This window comes from Corvus moneduloides, chromosome 13, assembly GCF_009650955.1.
Source record: "Corvus moneduloides isolate bCorMon1 chromosome 13, bCorMon1.pri, whole genome shotgun sequence".
Classification (NCBI taxonomy): Eukaryota; Metazoa; Chordata; class Aves; order Passeriformes; family Corvidae; genus Corvus; species Corvus moneduloides.
In genome coordinates, this window is record NC_045488.1 from 14,456,667 (window position 1) to 14,478,790 (window position 22,124).

Below are 22,124 nucleotides of genomic sequence, written 5' to 3' on the forward strand. Positions count from 1 at the left end.
ATGTAGTATAGTTAGAGAGACTCTCTGGAATGAGTAATAGCACTGTGCTGTCTGATCCTCTGAAGCTGGCTTTACATATGTCCATTTGTCGTGCACAGAGCTATTTCTCGTGATTGTGTATGATACCTCTGTCTCTGTGGCTCTGGTGTTCCTCAAAGGTTTCAGCTGACGCTAACTCATGGAAAATGTGCTCTGGTCAGGTGTGGAAATTTTTGTTGCTATCACTTCACAAAAATAGGATAGATGAACGCCAGCAGCAGGCTGGTGCTGGAGCTGTGTGCTCCGATCACACACAGGGAGAGGAAGAGACAGCTTTGGGTTCAGCTCTTTTTTCTCCCATAACTTTCTCTTCTCTCCTTGAAGAAATCACACACACTTTCCTTCAACTTTAGTCTGCTGGTACATTCAAGTGTAACAACCTGACCTTTCAATTTCGGTGTTCAAAGGCTTTGATTCCCTCTGGTTTTAACACTATGTAATGAGTGGGGCTATGGGGGCTCTATTGTTTGATCTTATCTTGTGGAATGGTTGGTAGTTCCCAAATTCCGTGTTCAGAACTGACATGCCTGTCTGTGTCAGACTGGCAATCGTAATCAGCACCTAGAGCCTATTTCAGGGTTCAGTCCTCTCAACAGAAGTCTGCTACAAAATATACTGGAATCAAGACTTATTTGTAAATAAAGCAACAGAACACAGTTATTACTTTGCATGTTTGCAATAAATTTAACTGCACTTTAAACTCTATGCTGTATTCAAAAATTGAACTGAGTGAAACCTACAACTAATCATGGAAATTCATAACGTAACTTGAAAAATACAACTTGCTCTTCAAAAATATGTTTTTCACACAAGGTATGCTGGTGTATGTGATTAGTTATGCTGTACTCTGCTCATTTTGTATGTCTTATACCTGCTTGTCTTTGCAAAGATGAAAGTGTTCATATCTAAATACAATCTCTTGTTAACAATGATGTACTGAAAAAAAAAAAAAAGAAGACAGACTGCTGTTACAATTACATCCCCATGGTAACAAAAATGGTACATCATGAGGCTCTTACACATATTTATAATCTCAGCTTCTTTTTCCTGGAACTCTGTGAAAGCCACTTCTCCAGCCCACTGCCAGGACAAAGCCCTGGTGCAGCCAATGGCAGCACAACTCAGACCTAATAGAGCATATCTGGAACACAAAGACTTTCCTACATCCTAAGAAGGCTCCTCACACAGATGGTGTGCTCAGAGTTAAGGTCACTCTTTTATGCTCTTTCTGCAGCAGCTTTTTGCTGTGATGGATTTGCATCCATCTGGGGAGACCTGTGTATGGTCTGAGTAAACTGCCTTTCTTTTAAAGCAATATAAAGTAATTGGGGAGAAAGCAAATGCTTTTTGCAAAAGCATGTAAGACACGTTGGTGTGGAGAAAATGCTGGCCTTTTTCAGACACAAACAGCACAAGTTATAAAAAAAAAGGCAAAACAAACAACCCCCCTCAGAGTTCACCCGAATTAGGTTAAGCAAAGTAATCTGACTCTCTATCTCATACTCCAAACTCAACCTTAACCCAGGTAAAATTCAAATTGTAGTTTTCTAATTTTTAAGAAAAAAAAGAGATATTAAAAAAGCCAAAAATGAACATCTACTCCTATCCTCCTATCCCAGCAGCACAGAGTGCTCTAGTAATATTTTAGCATTTTAACTTCAGAAACCTTTCAACTTCCACAGAACTTTAGCTTGAAGCAGAAGCATACTTGTCTGTTGTATTCAGGTTTACTTCCTCACTGTTTTGTTTCACTCTGTGTACACCTGAACAGTGCATGGGACAGAGGAACTCCAGGCTTCAATACCTGTGCAGAACAGATACCTGAAAATCCCTGTTTTTTTCAGACTTCCACATAGGTCAAACTCTACAGTTACTAAGTCTGAATTGTAACTGTGTGTAAGCTCATAGTAAACCTTGTATTAAATCTGTGCTGGCACAAGTGTTAAAGACAGACCAGAACTGTAAACTAGAGCACCTGTCCACCACTCTCACCTGGAGGTTTCCTTTCCTCCTCTTCCATTCTCTACCTCCCAGCTGCTGGATGCTCTTCCTCAGGAGTGTGGCCTAATGACTTGCAGACCATCCTACTGCAGTTTCTATCCCATGGAAACAGGAGTTCGCTGTGGCTCAAGCACAGCCTCTGCACCCCCTGTCCCAGGACCCCCTGCATCCAGCACCACAGGCTGCTTTCCATCCACACTGAGCTCACACTGCCCTGCTCAGCCTGGCCCTTCTCTTGGTAGAAGTGAAACCAGCCCAAACCAGGAAAATGCTAAAGATTTAGGGGACTTCAATAAACTTTACTCACTGTATCACAAATTAATGTGAGGAAGAGGTGTCCCTAGAGGGAAACTCCGCCTGTTTCCCAAATATAACACTTAAGTATCACAGTTAGCCCCAGAATAGCCATTTATTGCCTTGTTCCTCATTAAATTTACAGTCCAAAGTCAACTTTCTTAAAAAATCAAAATGGGTAATGGCAGCAATCTGTTCCATCTGTGTTATCTCTATCAACAAACCTCCACTTTTCCCAGTCAGGAGCAATTCTCCTGAGCCATTTTTTATTTCAAAGACCTCCAGCATGCAGACTGTATGAAGAGCCGTTCATATGCCATCCATCACAAGTCTAATAAACCTAAGAGCTCAGTGGAAGAGAAGTTATCAAATTTCATTTTAATTAACTACTCACATTTTGGTTGGCCTTTATAGTTTAATTCTTTGATTAAAAAAAGCTAGAAAAAATTAAATCAAAGATCAAGAAGCACACCAAGTAATGAAGACATTTTCAGGCTGGGTTTTGGAGACTTCACTATAAAACTCACCTTAATGCTACAGGAGATACTTAACTAAATCCTGAGCACAGCTGCAATTATCTCTAAAGGTCTGAAGGAGCCAGAGTCTGAGTTAGCAGGTGGCAAGAGTCAGGCAGGTATCATCCTAGCTGTTAAGGTACCTCAGGCTAAATTTGCTTTGCAGTGGAAGGTGGAAAAGAAGGTGATGTCCTAAAAATTTTCAACTTTCACTAACATCACTAATTAGGGGCTGAGTATAAAATAATGAGGACCAACTTTTCAGGAGATTCTTTGCACCAACAGAATCAGGGCAAATTAGCAGCTGATGTGAAGGGAGTGGCCCTCGTTTAACATTAACACCCCAAGGCCAGGTCATGCAGAACTGGCACAACATCCTGACTGTGCTGTTCAACTCCGGCTGAACAACACTTTGCAACAGTTGCTCTAGTTTTGAAGGAGCCTGGCTTTCCCAGCAGGAGGCTCTAACACTACAAGATTAAGTCATAAATGCCAGAGCTCTGCTTTTATACAAAAATGTCACTGGTATGGCAAAAGTCAGAACACCAAATAAAAATGTGTGTTTAAGTTTGAAATGGTCTCAAAAAATGCTGTGCAACAGTGAAAATTTATATTTTTCACTTCTGACATTTTATGGAATAATTTTCTGTCTTTTGCACCTATTTTTAAGAAATCAGAAACATTCTGTGGTCTGTTCCTGATGTTGAGTCTCACATGCTGGACCATGGAATATTATTAATATTATTTATGCAGTGGGAATAACTGTTTACACAGCATTTTCTGCATAATTTGAAATATGTGCTGTAAGCTCAGTCAAAATAATTTTACTGTATAAAAAGGTCTATTGCTGACCACTGGAGAAGTGAAGGGTTATTGCACTGGCCTATTTCTTTCATGGTGAAAGGGAAGTCAGGTAGGGAAGAGGCATCAGGAATTCCAAACTTTTATCTCACAAATCATGTACACTGACTTTTTCTTCATCTTTATACTGCTTGAACAACCTGTTTCACATTGACAACTCTTTGTTTGGCTTTTTATTCCTATACAAATCTCCCCAAAATTCTTAATTCCCTCTACTACATTCTTCAAGATCAAGACTGGCTGCAGCTCCAGCCCACACCTATGGGTGATCAGGGGTAGTCCTTGGCCAGCAGTTGCAGTCTTCATTTCAGTGTCCCTGCAGAAGCACCAGGATGGCTTTTTTAAGCAACTGATTTTTATCCTCACCACTGAGATAGCAAAATTCAATTTTGCCAGCATGACTAAGAAGCCTTGAGCCACCTTTAATAGAAAAGTTTAGCTTTAACCTCAGCACATGAGGAGAGGATATTTGCAATGGACCCCCAGGGTGACTTAGTGTGGGAAGACTGAGAGGTCACTTTGGTGCTCTCAAGGCTGCAGGTGGGGGAATATGGAGACACTCCTCTGGACTCTCCTGCAGGTTGGCCACACAGGGTGCTGCTGTGCACCAGCACCATGGGCAGGGATGGGAAGTGCAGCCCTTTCACTTCTCTCCATAACTTCTGAGGATCTTGGATTCATCCTGTCATTCTGGCTGCCTGAAGTATGGACATAAGGACATCTTTTGTCACCTGGCCATTTTATGAATGCTTAACTCACCCTGTAGCCCATCCTCTCAGTACTAATTCTGTAGGAATTCAGGCTTTTTCAGCTGATACAGTTTAGTGAGCTCAGTGCATGACCTTGAAAGAACAGGAAGAAAACCCCAAGCAAAAGTTAAACATAACAGGATTGTAAATGATGGGGGGGAAATGTCATTAGGCACAGGTAATTTGACATTGTGGATCAGAAGATGTTGAGAATGTTTAATGAACAAGTGCTGAGACAGTAAGAGCTAATGAACTGACTAACCTGCTGGTTTCAGTAGGATGACATTCAAGCACACAGAAGTGAAAATCAGTAAGAAAGTGTCTTACGTGTCTCTCACTTGGCTGTCAGGGTGTTGTAACTTCAGACTACAGTTAGTAGCTTCAGTTTTGCTAGAGGGTAACAATCAGGAACATAGCATTCTGCTGTAACAAGTGATGTCTTAAAATGTTCTTACAAAGTCTTTATTAAGATTCAAAGTAATTGAAGCCCAGTTCAAAGAGCCATAACTTCATCTATAACTTAGGTGAGGTTCAACCATGTAAACATAAAGAATCTAAATTTGAAGTGCAGAAATTACAGCTCATAGATTTTAGTCAGGAGATCACCTTATGCTAGTCCCCTGGGAAGTATGTGTTTCTTGCTAGATGCTGCACATCACTGCATGCCACTCTCTCGGCATGCAGTTTTATTTCAGTTATTTTTCCCGTTGCAGTTGCTGCATAGCTTTTCTAATGTGGATGCTGCATGTGCTGAAATCCATTTGAAAGGACACATGTCCTTACCAAGTTTATAGTGTCCAGGCTTACACCCTTCACAGAGCATTGTCAAGTTTCTATCTCTTCTTTTATATATTCTGATGAACACAGGGTAAGGGAAGGATAATTTGAGACTCTCGTAACTGTGTTTCCAAAGGTGATCAGTCTGATGGATTGTATAAATTGAAAAAACAGACAATAGCAGGAGTGGGAACTGGAAAAATGGAGACAGTGCAATTTCCTTCAAAGACCTGTAGAAATTATTACCTCTACCTTCAAAAATGAATGAAGGACCATTCAAGTCTCCCGATGTCAGCTACTTTCCCTTCATTAACTGCACTGCCACAAAATACATGACAAACAGCGCAGTAGCAATTTGCCATCTGTCCTCTCAGATCCTGACTGTAGTTATGGATAGAGTAGGCCAAAGCAGCCTCCCACCCACCTCCCACTGTGCCAAGGAAACCTAACTCTCCATTAGCAGGGCTACTTGGCCAGTACTGTCTGAACCGCAAGTATCCTAAAGCAGCTGGCGTGGGGGAAAAACCACACCAATCCAAGTGTGATACGGTGTCTGGTCTCATTCTCTGTTGGGAAGGTTCTCCAACACCTCAGATAATATTGTGAAGCCATTTTTCTTTCCTCCTTTATAGTAGAAAGGGTTTTTAATAGGAGCAACCTTGTTTTTTGTTTTCAAAACACATGAAGTGTTCTCTAAGTGTATACAAAATGAAGTGACAAAAACTGGTGAAGTCCTATGAAGCATTTCAAGCCCACCCATCATCTTATGGGGAGGTAGTGCACAACTCTGATGAGAAGAGTGTTAATGTAGTTTGCTGTGAAGAATTTAAAACAGTGTCCAAAAACTCTCCTAAGCAGGGAGAAACCCTGCAGGATGTCCTCCTGTCACCAGCTTTACCTGGGATACAGAGAGTGACAAGCCCTCTAAAATAAGAATCTTTCTGCTAGTGATGGGTGAGTCAATCCAGTAATGACTAAAATGTTGGAAATTGTTTGCTCCAATAAACAGTATTAAAAACCCAAAACACTGCTATAAACCAAGCCTCAGCAGGCAATAAAGTTTTTATAGGTGAGGAGCAATGGTAGGATTTATGATTCAAACATGGATGGAACCTTAAATATAGCGATCCAAGTGGAAATTACTTAGTTCACATGTAACCCTCTTTCAGGCTCTAAATGCTTCAAATAACAGAAAGAAACACCATGAAAACAGCATGGGCCATCTTCATGCAGGGCTTGTCTTCACAGTACAAGTTACATTTGAGTCAGTGCTCTCAGAATAGCCTCTTTGAGCTAGGTTTGAGTGAAAGATCACACTTCAGAATAACTCTCGGCTTTCAGAATATGCTTGCAGAGTGTCCTGCATGCCAACCTGTGATGGCTCTGCCATGTGCCTGGCAGTGGCAGGCAGCTGAATCATCCTGCCAGCAGCACAGCTGGTTTAAAAGTCTGCTGTCCCCCTCAGCTCTGCTACTTTGGTGCTCAGTGGGTGGCTCTCTAGCCTGGGTCTGTGATCTGCACTGATAGTAGGGCTCCCTCCTGCTACTTCTAAAGTAGTTCATGTGCGTGTGCTGTGGGCTCAGGCTCTCCCAGCACATCCCTGTGGCACAGCATCAGCTTAAGCACCAGCAACACTCTGGCTTCAGTGCAATCTCTGGCTGCTGAAAAGGACTTTTTGAAACATCACTAATTTAAAGCTGAGGCCATTCAAGTGTAGAAAGAGATCACACTGGGAATAAAATGAGAGTTTAACTCAGGATTTAACCATGCAGGAGTACATGCCATTCAGCTAATAGTCCTGAAACAGGCTTCTCACAACACAATGGATTCTGAATTGCTCTGCACCTTTGAGTTGCCAGTTATGCCTGTGCAGAGAAACCGCATAGCAGTGGTGCTCTCAGCTTTGCTCAGGGGCTGAGCTGGGACATTGCTTTATAGGAACTTGTCATGTTCACCTGGGACAGCACACAGAGCTCTGAGAAAATACTATCGAACTTTGGAGGATAAGTTATCATTGGCAGTAATTACATCTCACCTAAAATTGGCTATGATTAATAGAAACATGTAGGTTTTACATGTCCTTAATTGGCAACACTTCTCAATAGCCTTTAGTTCATGATGATGTGAATGATCTCTTAAGGATTGTTTCTTCATTCATGAATTAAATATCCCATGCAAACTACTTTTGTTGTGCTCTAACACTATAAGCAGGTTGTTGAGAGAGGTTCCAAATTAATGTTTATGTGGCTAGAGAATAACAGCTACTATTGTAAATTAATTACTGCTTTGGCTGGCTGACATCTTCAGCAATGCCTTCACCATGCAAATTCAGTGGAGCTTAATAATGGATTTCTGAAACCAAATGGTTAGAGACCTGTTTCCGCAGGATGCCATTTAAATTAGTTGTTCACTTGAGATAGTTTTGAAAAAGGTTCATGGAGGTGATGAAGCAGAAAGAGAGGAAAAGTACTGAATGACTAGCTGTGGTCTGTGATTATTTATATTTTTTATTTTACTTTTTGTTTTAAAGCAAGGTAGGAGTGTGCATTTGGGGGTGGACTTTATTCAGGAACATTGGTGACCTTTATCTAAAATCTTTCTATTTGTTTGTATGTTGTACATTTAGTTGTGATTATACACAACCTAGTAACATTGTCATACATTTACTGATGCTGCTCCTCAAAAGGCTTCTCTTGTTTTAAAAATGCCATTGTCCCTTGCAGGGTATTTGATTTTGCATACTATGTAACTTCCTACTATTGTGCTGATCTAAAATGGCTGCAATGAAAGGTCTCTCAGGAGTTCTTCTGGGTTAGTAGTTCACAAAACAAGAGCAGAAGAGGAAAAATATTGACCTTTAGTAAAGTGTATTATTTTAAAAAGGGTTTTTTTATTGTATCAAATGTGATTAGACATTTTTGGCCATTTTTTGGCATTTAGGAACAACATTTAAGTTCAAGAGTGACAGATGTAAGTTGAGGTCTACACCTATGAACAACTCTGCCAGTTGAGGCTGTACAGGTGACTGAATTTCCTATGACACTTAGACTGTAAATCGAGCTTTGACTGGTGTTGGGACAGGGATTGTGTGCTCAGATTGGAAAATGTGGAATACTGACTGGATACATACTATATTCCATTAGCTTCACACAACCCAGGTGGATACTGCTACGGTACCTCCACAGAAAAAGGTCACGGATATTTTCCTGTGTCTGAGAAGTAAAGAAACTCTACAACTTTAGCATTAAGATGCCTACTCTGTCACCTGAACTTACATCAAATAGTCACAGAAGTCCAGGGGAAAGGCCTTAAAAAAATAATAATATTCTGCCCTGACAAGTGTTTTCTGGTAAAGCTGATGCACCGCTTTTTGTATAGTTCTGCTGACATGAGTGGTGCTACTTGTCTGTTAAGAAGCTCCTCAGAATGGCCTCAACACCCATTGTCTGAGCTTAGCCACACTTTGCTCATTATTTTTTCTACTGTCTGCATGTGTCCAGTGGATAAGCTTTATTACTGAGAGGGCTGCTCCTACGAAAGGTGATACAGGCAGCCCCTGCTTTAATCTGCCTTGCCTTTGGAGATTCTTTATTGAAGAAGGCCCCCAGGGAAGAGTATGGCAGAAGGATACCCCCAGGAAACAGTTTGACTGACTGTGGTAATACGATTGAAATTAAAAAGTAGCTGTGAAAACTTCTGTTGCAATAAGTAAGTGGCAACAATTCTCATTGCTTTGAAAGGTACTTTAGCACAACTGGCTATTTTATAATAGTCAAATGCATTTTACTGGTATTATCCTTCTTTCCAGGATGAAAAGAATCAAGTATTAACAACAAATATCTGGCTACAAATGGTAAGTTTAGAAACTATGTTTGGTTTTCCCTTCAGTCTTAGAGTTTAATCTGGTGAGGGGTTTGAATTTTAGAAAACTTTCAGGTCTGTAAAAAAAATGAGTTGACTCCTTCTTCCATGTCAGATTTTCTTTCCTACCATTACATACCACAGCAGAGAACTTTGTCCTCATTAACTCATGGCCAGCATTGCTGGGCAGTAGTTAATTTTAAATCACTTTTTAATAAATGGAACAGATAATAGACTGTTCAAGAACTTTATGAGACTATTTTGAAATTGTTTTCTCTGAAAGGTTACATTATGACTTAGAATTAACAAGGTGCTTCTTAGCATGCTAACTCCTGTGGAGTCCTAATGCATCCACAAACATTTCCACCATAAGTTTGTCATAAGCTCTGCGAAGACAGGGTGACATGGAGTTTTCCTCCATCTATAGGCAGCATGGATGAGAATTTGCCATTATTGAATTCCCATCAGTATTACAGAAACGGAACTGTTTGGTTTAAGTAAAGGTTTACAGAAGATTTTTATTATCCCAGACAATCATGCTGCTTCTGCAGAAACTTTATACCTTTCAGTTTCTTTTACCAGCTCATTCAGTTTAAATGCATTATTTTTTCTTTTACTGTAACATTTTCGGTAGAGCACCTCACTTGCACTGATGTAGGCCCTAGGAAACAAATGAAAGACTATTCTGATGACCTGTAAGGATAGCATGGCTGTTCCATTTATACACAAGGAAAATCTGACATGGAAGAAGCAGTCAACTCATGCCTTTTTACAGGCCTGTTGTACAGCAAGATTAAAACTGTCAAATATAATATGCTTTTGGCTTTTAGCTACAATGATTATAGTTGCTATGATTTCTTACCAGGAAAAGAGACAACAATTCTTACTCAAGAGGCTATAATTTATTTTCCTTCTCTTTTATCTCACATCATCCTTATCTTTTTTGAGATTGTCTTTTTTCCCCCCTAAGAAAATCATTGATTATATTATACATTCTGTATTTCTTTTGATTTATTCACCTGAGCATATACTGGATATAGAGCACGTTAAGACTGCAATGAGCAGCTCACTTGGTTACTACAAAAAAAATAGCCACTCGTCATGGCCTGTGTACACATAAAATAAGTGTTTGCATATTAACTTCTATTATTGGTGTTCTAGACAGAGTCGAAGCATGCTTAAGGCTAACATATGTCATTTTATTATTCTAAATGATCTAAATAAGTTTTTCCCTGAAATCCCTCTCCACTGAATTCCTTGATATATATTGTGTGTATAATCAGCAATCTATCTTAAATACATTTTATGTAATCATCACCAAAATACTTAAATACAAAAAATAACCTGGGAGAAAGGGGAATATAAATCTAGTATTTATACATGCAGACTATTTCATCTGGCCACTATCTCCTGGCAATACTGCTCAGCATCAAAAATCTAAAACTTGATCTAAGTTACAGCAGGAGCCTTGCCTGGTCACACAGGTTGGTACTAACCTAAGCACCCTGAGCTCTTTGCTATTTTAATCCAAATTAAAGGTGCTTCAGCTACAGTAGCTCTAAAGTTAAAGCAAAATGAAGCAGCTCATGCCCTGCTGGATGGGTGAGCACTTTGTACACAAGGCTAACAGAGCAACCGTAAAATCTGCTTAACATTATCTCTAATCCAGACTTGAATATTAAGTTTTCTATTGCCCTTGAATTGTCTTTACGTCACTCAGCATCACCCTGTGCTACAGTGTAGTGGCCATGGTAACTCCTAACGTAAGTTGGGATAGGAAATGATTGGGTATGTTGATATCCAGGATGCATTCAGCTGGCAGTGAGTGCAGCTGCTCTGGCAGCTTCTGAGAGTGAGTCACCCAAAGCCACGAGAGCCACGGCTTTCAATGCCTCAGACCCACACAGCTTATTTGCTTACATTGCTGGCCTTTGGGAAAAACAGATGTATCTTGTCGCCTCAGGACTTCTACATTACACAAAGATAAAGTGTTAAAAAAATACAGTGACATGTGTCTACGAGGAAGTTCATGTAAAACAGTTTACTGGGAAAATGTATGTAAAATTTCTGATAAAAGATGAGAAGCAGTTGATCAGCTTACAGAAGCTGTGTATAGATGAACACATGTATCTTAACTAGAAAACTGTAAAAACAAAAACTATGAACAGAGCCAAATAATTGAAGATTTCCATAAAAAACTATTATCAGTAAGGCAAAAGGAAAAAGCAGTGCATGACTCAGATCTTTTGTCCAGTTTTGCTACAAACTCATTGTAAAAAATAAATGAGATAAATATAGAAGCACAGACCAAGAATAAGTATAGTAAACACTTTACAAAAGCTGCATGATGAATGCTATTAGTTGTGTTGAATGCATCAAAATGGTAATTTATGCTGTTGTAAAGGTACAAGAATGTATTTGAATACCAGCAGCATGCAGCTAACTGGGGACTTACTTGGTGTTATCAAACTAAAACTTGCCTATGACAGTAATGCAAGGAATTACATAGACCAGTTTGATGCGAATACCCTATGAGAATGACCAATAACATTTACCTCCACAATACTCACTGGCAATTTATCCTGACCTTAATATCAATCAAACATTTTCACAAGGACCACTAGACTGAAGGGGTAAGTGTACTACATTTACTCCCCCATTTAAAAGTTTACATTTAAGAAATTAACATTTGGCATTGCAACAGCTTGGTAAATCTGGACAAGTCTTCACTGTAAGTTACATGACGCCTACAGCCAAGCAAAGTTAGCATAAACAAGATAATGTGGAGGTAGAAGCACATTATAATGAAGCATAGACATTATAAGAGAAAAATCTGTAAATTTTGTGAAACAAATTGAACTTTATTCTTTATACCCATCGTGCACAACAGGAACCACCCTAGTATCATGGCAAGTCATTTGCATAGTAAAGAGTGATGTACAACCTCAATTTCAGGAAAATACAGCAGCTGATGGTACTGTTTCCCTGGAGTGCAGGAGGTAAGCAGCTTGCTGGGGCTGCCACAGTGCTCAGCTGGCTGCAGGCTGGGGCTCTGCTCTTGTTTATGGCTGTGCACCACCATATGGTGGTGGCAGAGTGTGGGATTTAGCAGTGCTGAGCTCAGATCAAAGCCCCACTGGTGCAACTGTGCCAGCCTGCCTGTGACAGCCTGCCTGTGACAGCAGCCAGGGCTGGGCTGAAAGGAGCACAGGCAGCCCCAGGGCAGCCGCCTCCGGCAGGGGAAGCTCCAGCCAGGCAGGAAATTTGTGGGACCGAGCAGTGCTACAGAGCAGCTGCCTCAGAGGTTGCCCAACACCAGGCCCCAGGAGCTGCCAAGACCTTCTACGCTGGCACTAACCTTGTGGCATCACAGTCATCTTCTGTCAGCAGTGAATGCTGGCTGCTCTACTCCATGGCTATTAGCGAGGTACTACAACCTGAGAATTTCCAACAACAGAAAACAAAGTTGTCTATGAAGATAATGGAAGTTACTGTATGAATTATAAAAGCAGTTCAATCCCAAACTGGCACCTGAGACAGTGTGAACAATAAAACACAAGCACCCCAAATCTCTTCTAGGCTGTTATATGCACTGCAGCATGAATTGAAAATGAGGGGTTTGAGTTCCATTGAGCTCTAGGTGGCCTAATTCACCCTTTCCAAACATTTCACTCCCTGAAGCTAAACAAGAGAACACCTACTGTTTCAGCCCATCCAGTCCCTGGAGAACTACAGTAAACCAGTGGATGAGATGACCTAACCTACTTTTTGTGTGTATGGCTTAGTACTGGACAGATCATTATCTACAGTGGAATGTGTCTGAATACCCAGGAGTGAAGAATGTCCGTTTCCCCGATGGACTGATTTGGAAGCCCGATATTCTTCTCTATAACAGGTAGACACACTTTTTTTTGTGTGCACATGTGGGGATGGAGAGAAGATCATAGAATTATAGAATTGCAAAATATCCCATGTTGGAAAGACCTTGAAAGCTCAGCTGCTCCAACCTTTCATGGGAAAGGGAGCCTACATGATGTTTTCTAACGCCCTGTCCAAACACAAAGATAAGGCAAGGCAAATGACATAATAATCTCATCAAATTGCCTAGATTTAAAAATAATTTTCCAAAACTTTCTAGGTGTTTGGAATACTGGAAAATTACCAGTCTCCTGTTCACAGAACAGAAGGACATATTTGTAAATACTTTGTGAATAACAACATTGTCCCTACTACCAATTCTAATTGAGTGGCTTTTACGAGATGGTGTTTCATGGTATGGATAGTGATAATTTTCTCTTAAATTTTTTGGTTTAAATGGTTACTGGTGAATTCAAATCTGATATTTGCCTGCTTGTCAGGTTTTAGTTTGAGTTTTGCTACAGACAGGAGAGGTAATTGCCAGGAAGGATCTTTGCATTTTTCCATGTCCAGTTTTGGTGTCACTCTTTCCTCCTGCTATGAAAATAGCTGGGATATTTGCTGCTCTCTTCAAACTGTTTCTGAGTTGGGGCCTGTATCAGGGACAGACAGATTGCCATCAGTCCACTGCAGAACCTTTGGCTGACATTGAGAGTTGCTTTGGCTGTACTGTTACGTGGTAGTTCCCATTGTGGAATTTATTTAGTTCAAAATATAAAACGATGAGAGCTGCCTGCTCTATAACAACTTGCCTTTTGCTGCCGTTGTTTTGGGCTTGTGTGCTGTTGCCCAGGTACTGGAAAGAATTTACATCTGTTCTGTACATGTAGCACTGGCTCTTCTGTGGTAGCCAGGGTACATTGTTTCATTGCCTGTGCAGATGACATGAACTTTTTGTCTTCCTGATGGCATTCTTTCCTCTGTTTCTCTGCCATGTGTCTACTAAGAACACACCCTGCTGTGTTTATCAACCTGATCTCCTTTCCCACTTCAGGAGCTGCTTTTTGTTGCAACAAGACCTAGAGAATAGCTGTTCCCAATGTGTCAGCTGCAGTTTTGCTCCTATTTGCCTTTTGGTGTCCACCCCTGTGTTCAATGTTGCAATCACAGGTGCTGTTGAACTGTAATAATGGGATAACAGCACGCAGTGGCAGCACTTGTCAGGCACTGAGGTACTTCTCTGCAGGGCCTGCATTGTGGCATTGCTTCTCCCAGAAGCACGGCTAACACTGAGTGATCTGAGGTGAGCTCCAGTGCAGTTCACTGTACTCAAGGTAACTGCCTGGCAAGATTACTGCTCACTTCTGGTTTAAGCATGGCAAGCTGTCCACAAACCAGCCTAAAAAACTCTTTCAAATGTTGTGTACACAAAATGGAGCAGCCTGATACCTGAGACAGGTATTTTTTGAAACATTAATCTTAATGTAGTTTTCAATACAAATTTATTTTCTTGAGCAGTTATCCCTAGCTACCTTGATTCCATCAGTGACAGTGTTCTTGGGAGAATCTGACAAATGACACCTTCATTTCCATTGTCCTGATGAATGACACGCTGTGTATGCCATGAAATTGGTACTCTACAACAGCAGTTTAGTGGTTTCCAAAAAAATGAGTTATGACAATATTCTTCCTCATATATATCACATACCTGAGAGAGACTTGCAATATGCATGACAATTTAGGCTTCAGTATTTAAGTATATCCAAAATGAAAGGGTAATATTTTAGACATTAGTAATATTAATATATACATGCTAACTGTAGCTGGAGTGCTTTATAGAATGAGAAGGGTCACAATAACCTGAAAAACTGAAACCCCAATTTTTCTGTTAATACAGGTTTTCAAATCTTTGGATTGTTAACTATGACTCAGTCATGAAATAATTATTCTACAGTTTCTCTATTGCAAACACATATTTAATCCAAAAATCTTATGCAGAGTTTAGTCAGAGAGCAAAGCTATTTAAAATAGATTCTTATTCCTGTATGAAATTGCATTGGGAATATTATGATGTTCCCTTCTAGTGACATGCCATTTTGAGATAGATGCTTTCAATTTCTATGCTTCACTAGGGATATACATCTGCAGTTACAGAGAAATTAATGAACTATAAATTCACTTTCAATTTTAATGAATGAATGTTTCACTATGTCTTGAGTCCTTACACATCTTGCTGCAGCCTAGTACAGAGAAATTGTGGCAGTTGATTAAATTTTACAACCAGTCTATTGTGGGGAGAGCAGGGCCAGTTCATCTGTAGTTTTTCTGAGGAAAGAAAATCTTGGCCTTTGTACAGATTCCAGGATTGACTGTGTTAGTGTCCTGTGGGCTATCTTCCACTTTTAACTACACTTACTAAAAGTGCTCATTTCTGGTGGAATTTTTTTTCAAATGGCCACAAAGTGTTCAGTACTTCATGGAATGACAAAAATTCTGGAAAGTACGTCTCATTTTAACAGTTCCATTTTTCCAGTTTTATAAACCTGAGGTTAGGTCCCAACAGGATTCTATCTTCTACGTACAGCTTTGTCATCTCAATGTACTGTAATCACTGTCTGCTTTCAAGTGCTTATACCCTGAAGAAGAACGGTAGCAGAAATGGTTTTCTATCATTACATTTCTGTCCAGTCTCTTCAAGCAGAGTCTTAGATACTTGGTGCATTTCCAGTTGAAGCAGTGCATTTCAAAAAAATGATTAGAAGCACAGCATAGAAAAACACATGCTCCTTTTTCAGAAAAAAAGATTTTCATATTTGAATCTGAGTACCACTTGATACTCTTTTAAGAATGTGCCTATGAAAGGCAAAGTCATGTGGCAATGCAATCAAGGTTCCTTGATCACTTGTGTTCTTGGGAAAATTCTGTTTTTGCCAATTACCAGAAACAGCAGCAAGGTCTTAGAAGCAACTCCCTGGTGTTTAACTGCCCTCCGCTCCAGAGGAAGACAACAGAACCTAGTCTAGGAGTCATTAATTTCCACTTTACAAGTAATTTGTGTGGCATGGATATTTTTACATCCTAAATTTGACTACTTATTTGAATTCCATCATGTAACCCTTATTAGTTTGAAGTCAAAGCAATTATTTGTCTAATACAGAAGCTTGTTGGAGGACTTTAGGTCTGGTTTTCTAAGGAAATGAGACTTACGCACCTGTGTGCGTGCACACCTGTGTAAATGTGTGTGTGATCTTGCTGCCCTTCTCCCCAGTATCCTCTACCAAACTTGGCAGTGCACTCAGTAGAGATCTTTGCAGCATCAGTTTCTTACAAGTATCACAAAAACAGGGAGCCAAGATGTGGAAGGAGAAGAATTAGAGCTTCAGCTGGGAGAGGAACTGCAACACAAACTGGGAGAAGCCAACCATGAGCTGTGAAGCTGAAGGAGTGGCCTGCACTGGTTCAATGGCCTTAGAACTGACTGCCTTTTCCCCTCAGCGTGCTAGAATCAGGCATCATACATACACAATACTGAGACTTCTCTGCTTCTCTTCAAAGTTCGAATTAAATACTTGCAAGTATTTTCAGTACTTGTGAGCCTTCTGCTCACCACAGGACGAAGTGCAACTCCAGATGGGCAAGTAATTATTTGGATTTAGCTTTTTCTTGTCTGCATATTTCACAGACCAGCCCAGATATTTTTTAAAATCTAAGTTCTTCAAATACATAAGGGGAAAATAAAAAGCAAATTAAAAAATTCAAATTAAAAATGTCTAAACAGTTGCTTTATTTTAGCTTCTGAGATATAAAAATTGCATCAGAATAGATCAAATATTAGAGTACTCTTTTCAAAATATTTCAATAAGGGGTTTTCTGCTAATAAACACCTTTTAATGTACTTGATTTTCTGCTAGAGTTATAAATATTTCACTTTATGCCCATCTCAGATTTTTACTCTATTTTTCTGATGATGTCTTAAAAGGTGATTAGAAAATTATGAGATACTGAACCACTAATACACAAAGAGACATCAGAGACTTGTCTTGTTCCAATCAATCTAGAGATGGACAGGTTTTCAAAGTTCAGATTGCTGCAAGAATCCAGACTCTGAGGCTTGTGTGACTCCTCTGCCCTGCCCAGCACAGCTGGCTCTGCCTTTGCCTCGTGTGCCAACCCACCCCACAAGGAGACAGGTTGGAGACTACAAACAGTTACAACAAATACAGTAGCCTATGTCTCATTGTGCTTCCCATATAGAAGTTCTTAAAATGTTCATGCCTGGTAAATTCCTGGGACATAGTGCCTGATATAGCTGAGATATTCCTTGGCAGTAGCTGCCAATTCATAATTTGGAGCACTCTCCAAATGACATTGTAATTCTTCTAGAGACTTGTAAGGACAGCACCACTACACTGACACCTTGAATAGGGCTGCCTTTTTTTTTTTCCGGTCTGAACCCAGTTTGTGGGTTCTGAGGTAGGTAATGAAGGCTGGAGCTGCATTGAAGAGTCTCATGTATGACATGCAGTAATAATGTTCACCCGTGCAAAGAGGTAGGAAGGCACAGGCACTGGAGTATCCATCTCCTCGTATCCATTAGCTGCTGTTAACATAGACAGCAAGAGAACAGATCTCCCTGTACAGTTGCTTGAGAAGTTTTTAAAAAGTGCTTACTTTCCAAATAGAAATCAATAGAGTCAAGGCACTATAATGAATCTAGTGGGCAGGTGAGCAGCAAGAATGAGGTGGCTCACCTTCAGTTACAGTTCTTAATCAGAACCAAACCCAGAAGTATCAGACCAGTTACTCTGAGGCCACAGAAAACTGGTGACAGGGAAAAAGCTGTCAAGTTTTTGGGGTGACATAGTCCTTTAATGAGAACAGACTTGTCTCAGACATTCTTCAGCCAGTCAAAGAGCAAATAACCCATTTTGTTTTTCCCTTGTTCTAGTGCTGATGAAAGATTTGATGCTACTTTTCACACTAATGTTTTAGTCAATTCTTCAGGACATTGCCAATACCTGCCACCAGGTAGGCTGTTTGCATGTCATAAATTTTGACAGATTACTTATGTGTGGTGTGGTTTCAAATTTGCCATAAATTCTCTTATATTTTATTTGTAGAGCTAGCATAATCTGATAGATGTAAGCCTAGATGCATTATGGTTACATGGTTAACACCTTTGCATGGAAGCCACTATAAAAGATACATGTTTTATTACAATTATGTAAATTCTTCTGTCATAATGCACAATTTCAGAAGTTTGGAAGTACTTACTCTAAAATGATATTGTTTGTTAAAATCATGGTAATGCCTCAATAAATTTTTATTTTAGTGTTTCTTTTATTAATATGTCACTTTACAGTAAGATGCTTTGTAACATCTTGGATGCATTTCTATTTGAAATGATTCACTGAGTGCTTCATCAAAACAATTTTTAGTCTGGATGTATAGCAGTGGAGCACTGTTTCTGTTCCCCAACTCAATTAGCATAATCACTAGAATTAACTCTTCCTAGTATCAGAGTTTTGCAAACTACAGCAGTAGAGCCAATGCTTTCCAGACAAATTAGGTTTTCTGCCTAAGATCTCCAGAGGATTTCAGGGGTTTGCCTCTTCATTTAAGATGCTCTCTTGATTTAAGATGTTCCATTTGGTGGGGGATTTTCAATTCAATTCTGAAAGCTGCTGAAGGACAGGGTCTGACTCAACAAGTGAAAAATAAGAAGCTAGATTTCCTGAGTAAATCAAGAGCATATAAATCTAATAATACAGCAAATAATATTTCAGAATTTCTTATAATTCAGGATTTCTTGCTTTAGTCAATAAAAGAAATATAAACAGATTACATATTCCGCTTCATTTCTTTCTGAAATACTGTATCTAGAAATCTGAGTTCTTCTCTAAATATTCTTCCATTACGTGCCAAAATGGAAGAGTATGTTAAAAAATAGTTAATAACATCAAAACATTAATGGTACAGTTCTTTCCCTTTTCTATGACTGACTTTTGCTCTTTACATGTCAAGACATGACTGAGATTAAATATGCTTTACAAGTGAAAAACAGAAGGCACAATGTAGAAAAAATGCTGGTTACAAAATGTACATGAAATTATGTGGAACAAGCATTCAAATTAAGTGTTCTTGTTTAAAATCTCACCTAGGCATATTTAAAAGCTCATGCTACATAGATGTGCGCTGGTTTCCATTTGATGTTCAGAAATGTAAGCTGAAGTTTGGATCCTGGACTTACGGAGGCTGGTCCTTGGACTTACAAATGCAAGAAGCAGATATATCTGGCTATATTTCAAATGGAGAGTGGGACTTAGTAGGTGAGCTCTTGATTCCTTATTTACACTGTGAACTTGCAGCCTTGTCTCCACTGCTGAAATGGATGGAATAACAATTGGGGAATGAAGACAGAAATTAAATTCATAAATGAGCTAGCCAGTAGCATTTGAAACTCTTGAGAACAGATCTGAGATACAAATCAACATTAAAAAAAAGACAAATTTGCTGCTTGAGTTCTGCAAGTATCTTTTATCTGATTTTCCTTTATCATCTGAGAAAAAGTGGGAATTAAGCTTAAAGAAGTAGTTTTACATGTAGTAAAACTTGGAAAGCTAAATTTATCCTTTTAAAAAATAAATGCTACATAATATACAGTTTATTCACATTAATTTCTGGTTTTCTTCCTCTTTTCTCCTTCACAGGAGTTCCTGGGAAGAGAACTGAGAGCTTTTATGAATGTTGCAAAGAACCCTACCCAGATGTAACCTTCACAGTTACCATGAGACGTAGGACTCTTTATTATGGACTCAATCTCCTTATTCCTTGTGTCCTGATATCGGCACTTGCTTTGTTAGTTTTCCTGCTTCCAGCAGACTCGGGAGAGAAGATATCACTAGGTAAAGTATTAATAGGATATTGTAAATGTGACTAAAGCAAAAGAAGTTGTCCTTTTAAAATTTCTTTTTGAACAGTCTTAGGCAGGAGGAATAGTTTGTGTGTCCTGTTCTGACTCATGAGCTATTTTTAGTGTTTGATGCTGACCAGCAGAGGTATAAACAATTCCCGAGTACCTTCCTTAAGAAGCAGGCTTTCATTTTGACATTTATTTGCTGAATCTCACATTCATTAGGTAAAGCTTAAGTTTACAAATACGCATTTGAATACTTTAACATTGAATTCCTCTTCATGCTTCCTTTTAATATTGAGTTGTGTTAAGAGCCCATAGTGCCTTCTCAGAAAGATTGATTCTAATTGCTCCTATTGTACTTTTTATAGTGAATTTTAACTCAAATATTGGTTTGTGAAACAAATCTGATCTTGAGTACTTATCTTTAAGATGGAGTTTAAATATGTAAGCAAACCTTTTGTCCCATACAAAATTCAAATGAACTGACTTCTACTAATTAAACATTGCTGTTTAAAGATAGAAACAAAACTGACATGCGGAATATGGTTTAATTGAGTAATATCCTTCCTAATCAAGTTGAACCTCACCATATTTTAAGATGAATTCTTTGTTCCTAAATCCTTTCCCACCTGACAATGACTCTTTATTGCTTAAGTCTAGTTCTGAGAAAAGAGTAAGGCCTTTTTCCAGAAAGACGGGAACTCATCACTGAGCAATGAAAGTCAAACTCCAAAACTCAACAGTCAAGACTGCTTGGGCATAACCCCCTGCGGAACCCAACAGTAATATCAAAGGATACCAAAGTTTGTCCAAGGCAGCAAATCTGCTTTTGAGGAAATTTATGTATTACACCACCTGTAGCTTCCATGACAACTAATCAAGTGTCACATGCTCAAATACTCAAATTCACACCATGTTTCTAAAGCTAACACAGTGCTTTGATTTGCCTCAGCTAATTAGCAGATGATGATAGAAGTTGCACTGTTACAAGGATGTAAAAATATCCACGTCTGTGCAAGCATTGGTACCACTTTGGCAGCACTGCTCCCCTGAACTTGAGGCAGTACAAGGAAGGACAGGAGTAGCACCAATGTGCTGGAGCAGGGGTACAGTGGCACTGCATTTTGCAGAGAGCACTCCTTCAGATTAATTTTGTTTCTCTCCCTATTGTAATTAAAAGCTACTGATATGCTTTCACACTTTATCTTTCAGGTATAACAGTTTTGTTGTCTCTCACTGTCTTCATGCTGCTTGTGGCTGAAATTATGCCAGCAACATCTGACTCTGTGCCCTTAATTGGTAAGCTTTTATTCACTTGGATTTTTTTAGCAAACAAGGTGCAGTGACTTTGCACAAAGGCCAGCAATTAAGGCAAATCACCAGCTGTACAATGGATGACTGCAATTGAATTAGAAAAATATTGCAAATTGATTAGAGGCTCTGATGGGTGCTCTCTACTCTGAACGAAATAAGAGAACCTATGGGTATTTGGGGAAAGCGTAAGAGAGTCTATTTTCCATGGAAGAATTTGTTGCAATTTTGACACAATTGGCCAGATTGTGTTCTATATTCCTAATTCCAATTAGGAACACAGAGCTAAACTTAATTACATCTTCCTACCGTAATTGTTCAAACAAAAAGAGAAACTTTTCAAAAAAAGTACTAGCCAATCTCTGTAATAATACTGAAAGAAAATTAGAAGGCAGCCCGTGTCAAGGTTTCTTAGAAAAGGCAGGTGCTTAGTTCCACAAAAACAACAGCTAAAAGCTGGCTATCCCCTCAAAATAATGTCTGATCTTTCTGCTGTTGAGAAATCTTTAAAAAGTACCTAGAGCACTGGACAAAGAACTAAATGCTGTGAATGCATACATAAACACCCCTTATTAAGGCTATATCAGCCAAAGTATGTTCCTGTAATTATCTCTTTATTTTGCAGCTCAGTATTTTGCCAGCACTATGATTATTGTCGGTCTTTCTGTTGTTGTCACTGTTATTGTTCTACAATACCACCATCATGATCCAGATGGAGGAAAAATGCCTAAATGGGTAAGGTTTGATTGTCCTTCACTATCCATTGCATAAATGTACAGCTCAGGGATGTGATAGAGTAGCCAGTGGCCCATGATTACTTGTAACTCTTAAAAACATATAAATACTTCCCAGACATTTTGTTTGGAAAAGAAGTTTCACCAGAAATGAGGTGTCCAGATATGTTTCGTGTGGTTGGTTTTTTAGAAAATGTGTGTGTGTGAG

The 22,124-nt window shown here is 39.3% G+C and overlaps 1 protein-coding gene across 2 annotated transcripts in view; it reads left to right on the forward strand.

Moving 5' to 3' along the window:
- Positions 1–22,124, forward strand: part of CHRFAM7A (CHRNA7 (exons 5-10) and FAM7A (exons A-E) fusion) — a 38,096-nt gene that overhangs the window by 10,049 nt on the left and 5,923 nt on the right. Inside the window, exons 3-9 of one of the 2 annotated variants that reach the window (XM_032122818.1) lie at positions 9,045–9,089; positions 12,883–12,992; positions 17,904–17,983; positions 19,117–19,284; positions 19,666–19,860; positions 21,084–21,170; positions 21,808–21,917. In XM_032122818.1, coding sequence (XP_031978709.1) covers positions 9,045–9,089; positions 12,883–12,992; positions 17,904–17,983; positions 19,117–19,284; positions 19,666–19,860; positions 21,084–21,170; positions 21,808–21,917 — 795 coding nt within the window. The remainder of the gene's footprint in view (positions 1–9,044; positions 9,090–12,882; positions 12,993–17,903; positions 17,984–19,116; positions 19,285–19,665; positions 19,861–21,083; positions 21,171–21,807; positions 21,918–22,124) is intronic. The other variant, XM_032122819.1, reaches the window with a different exon arrangement.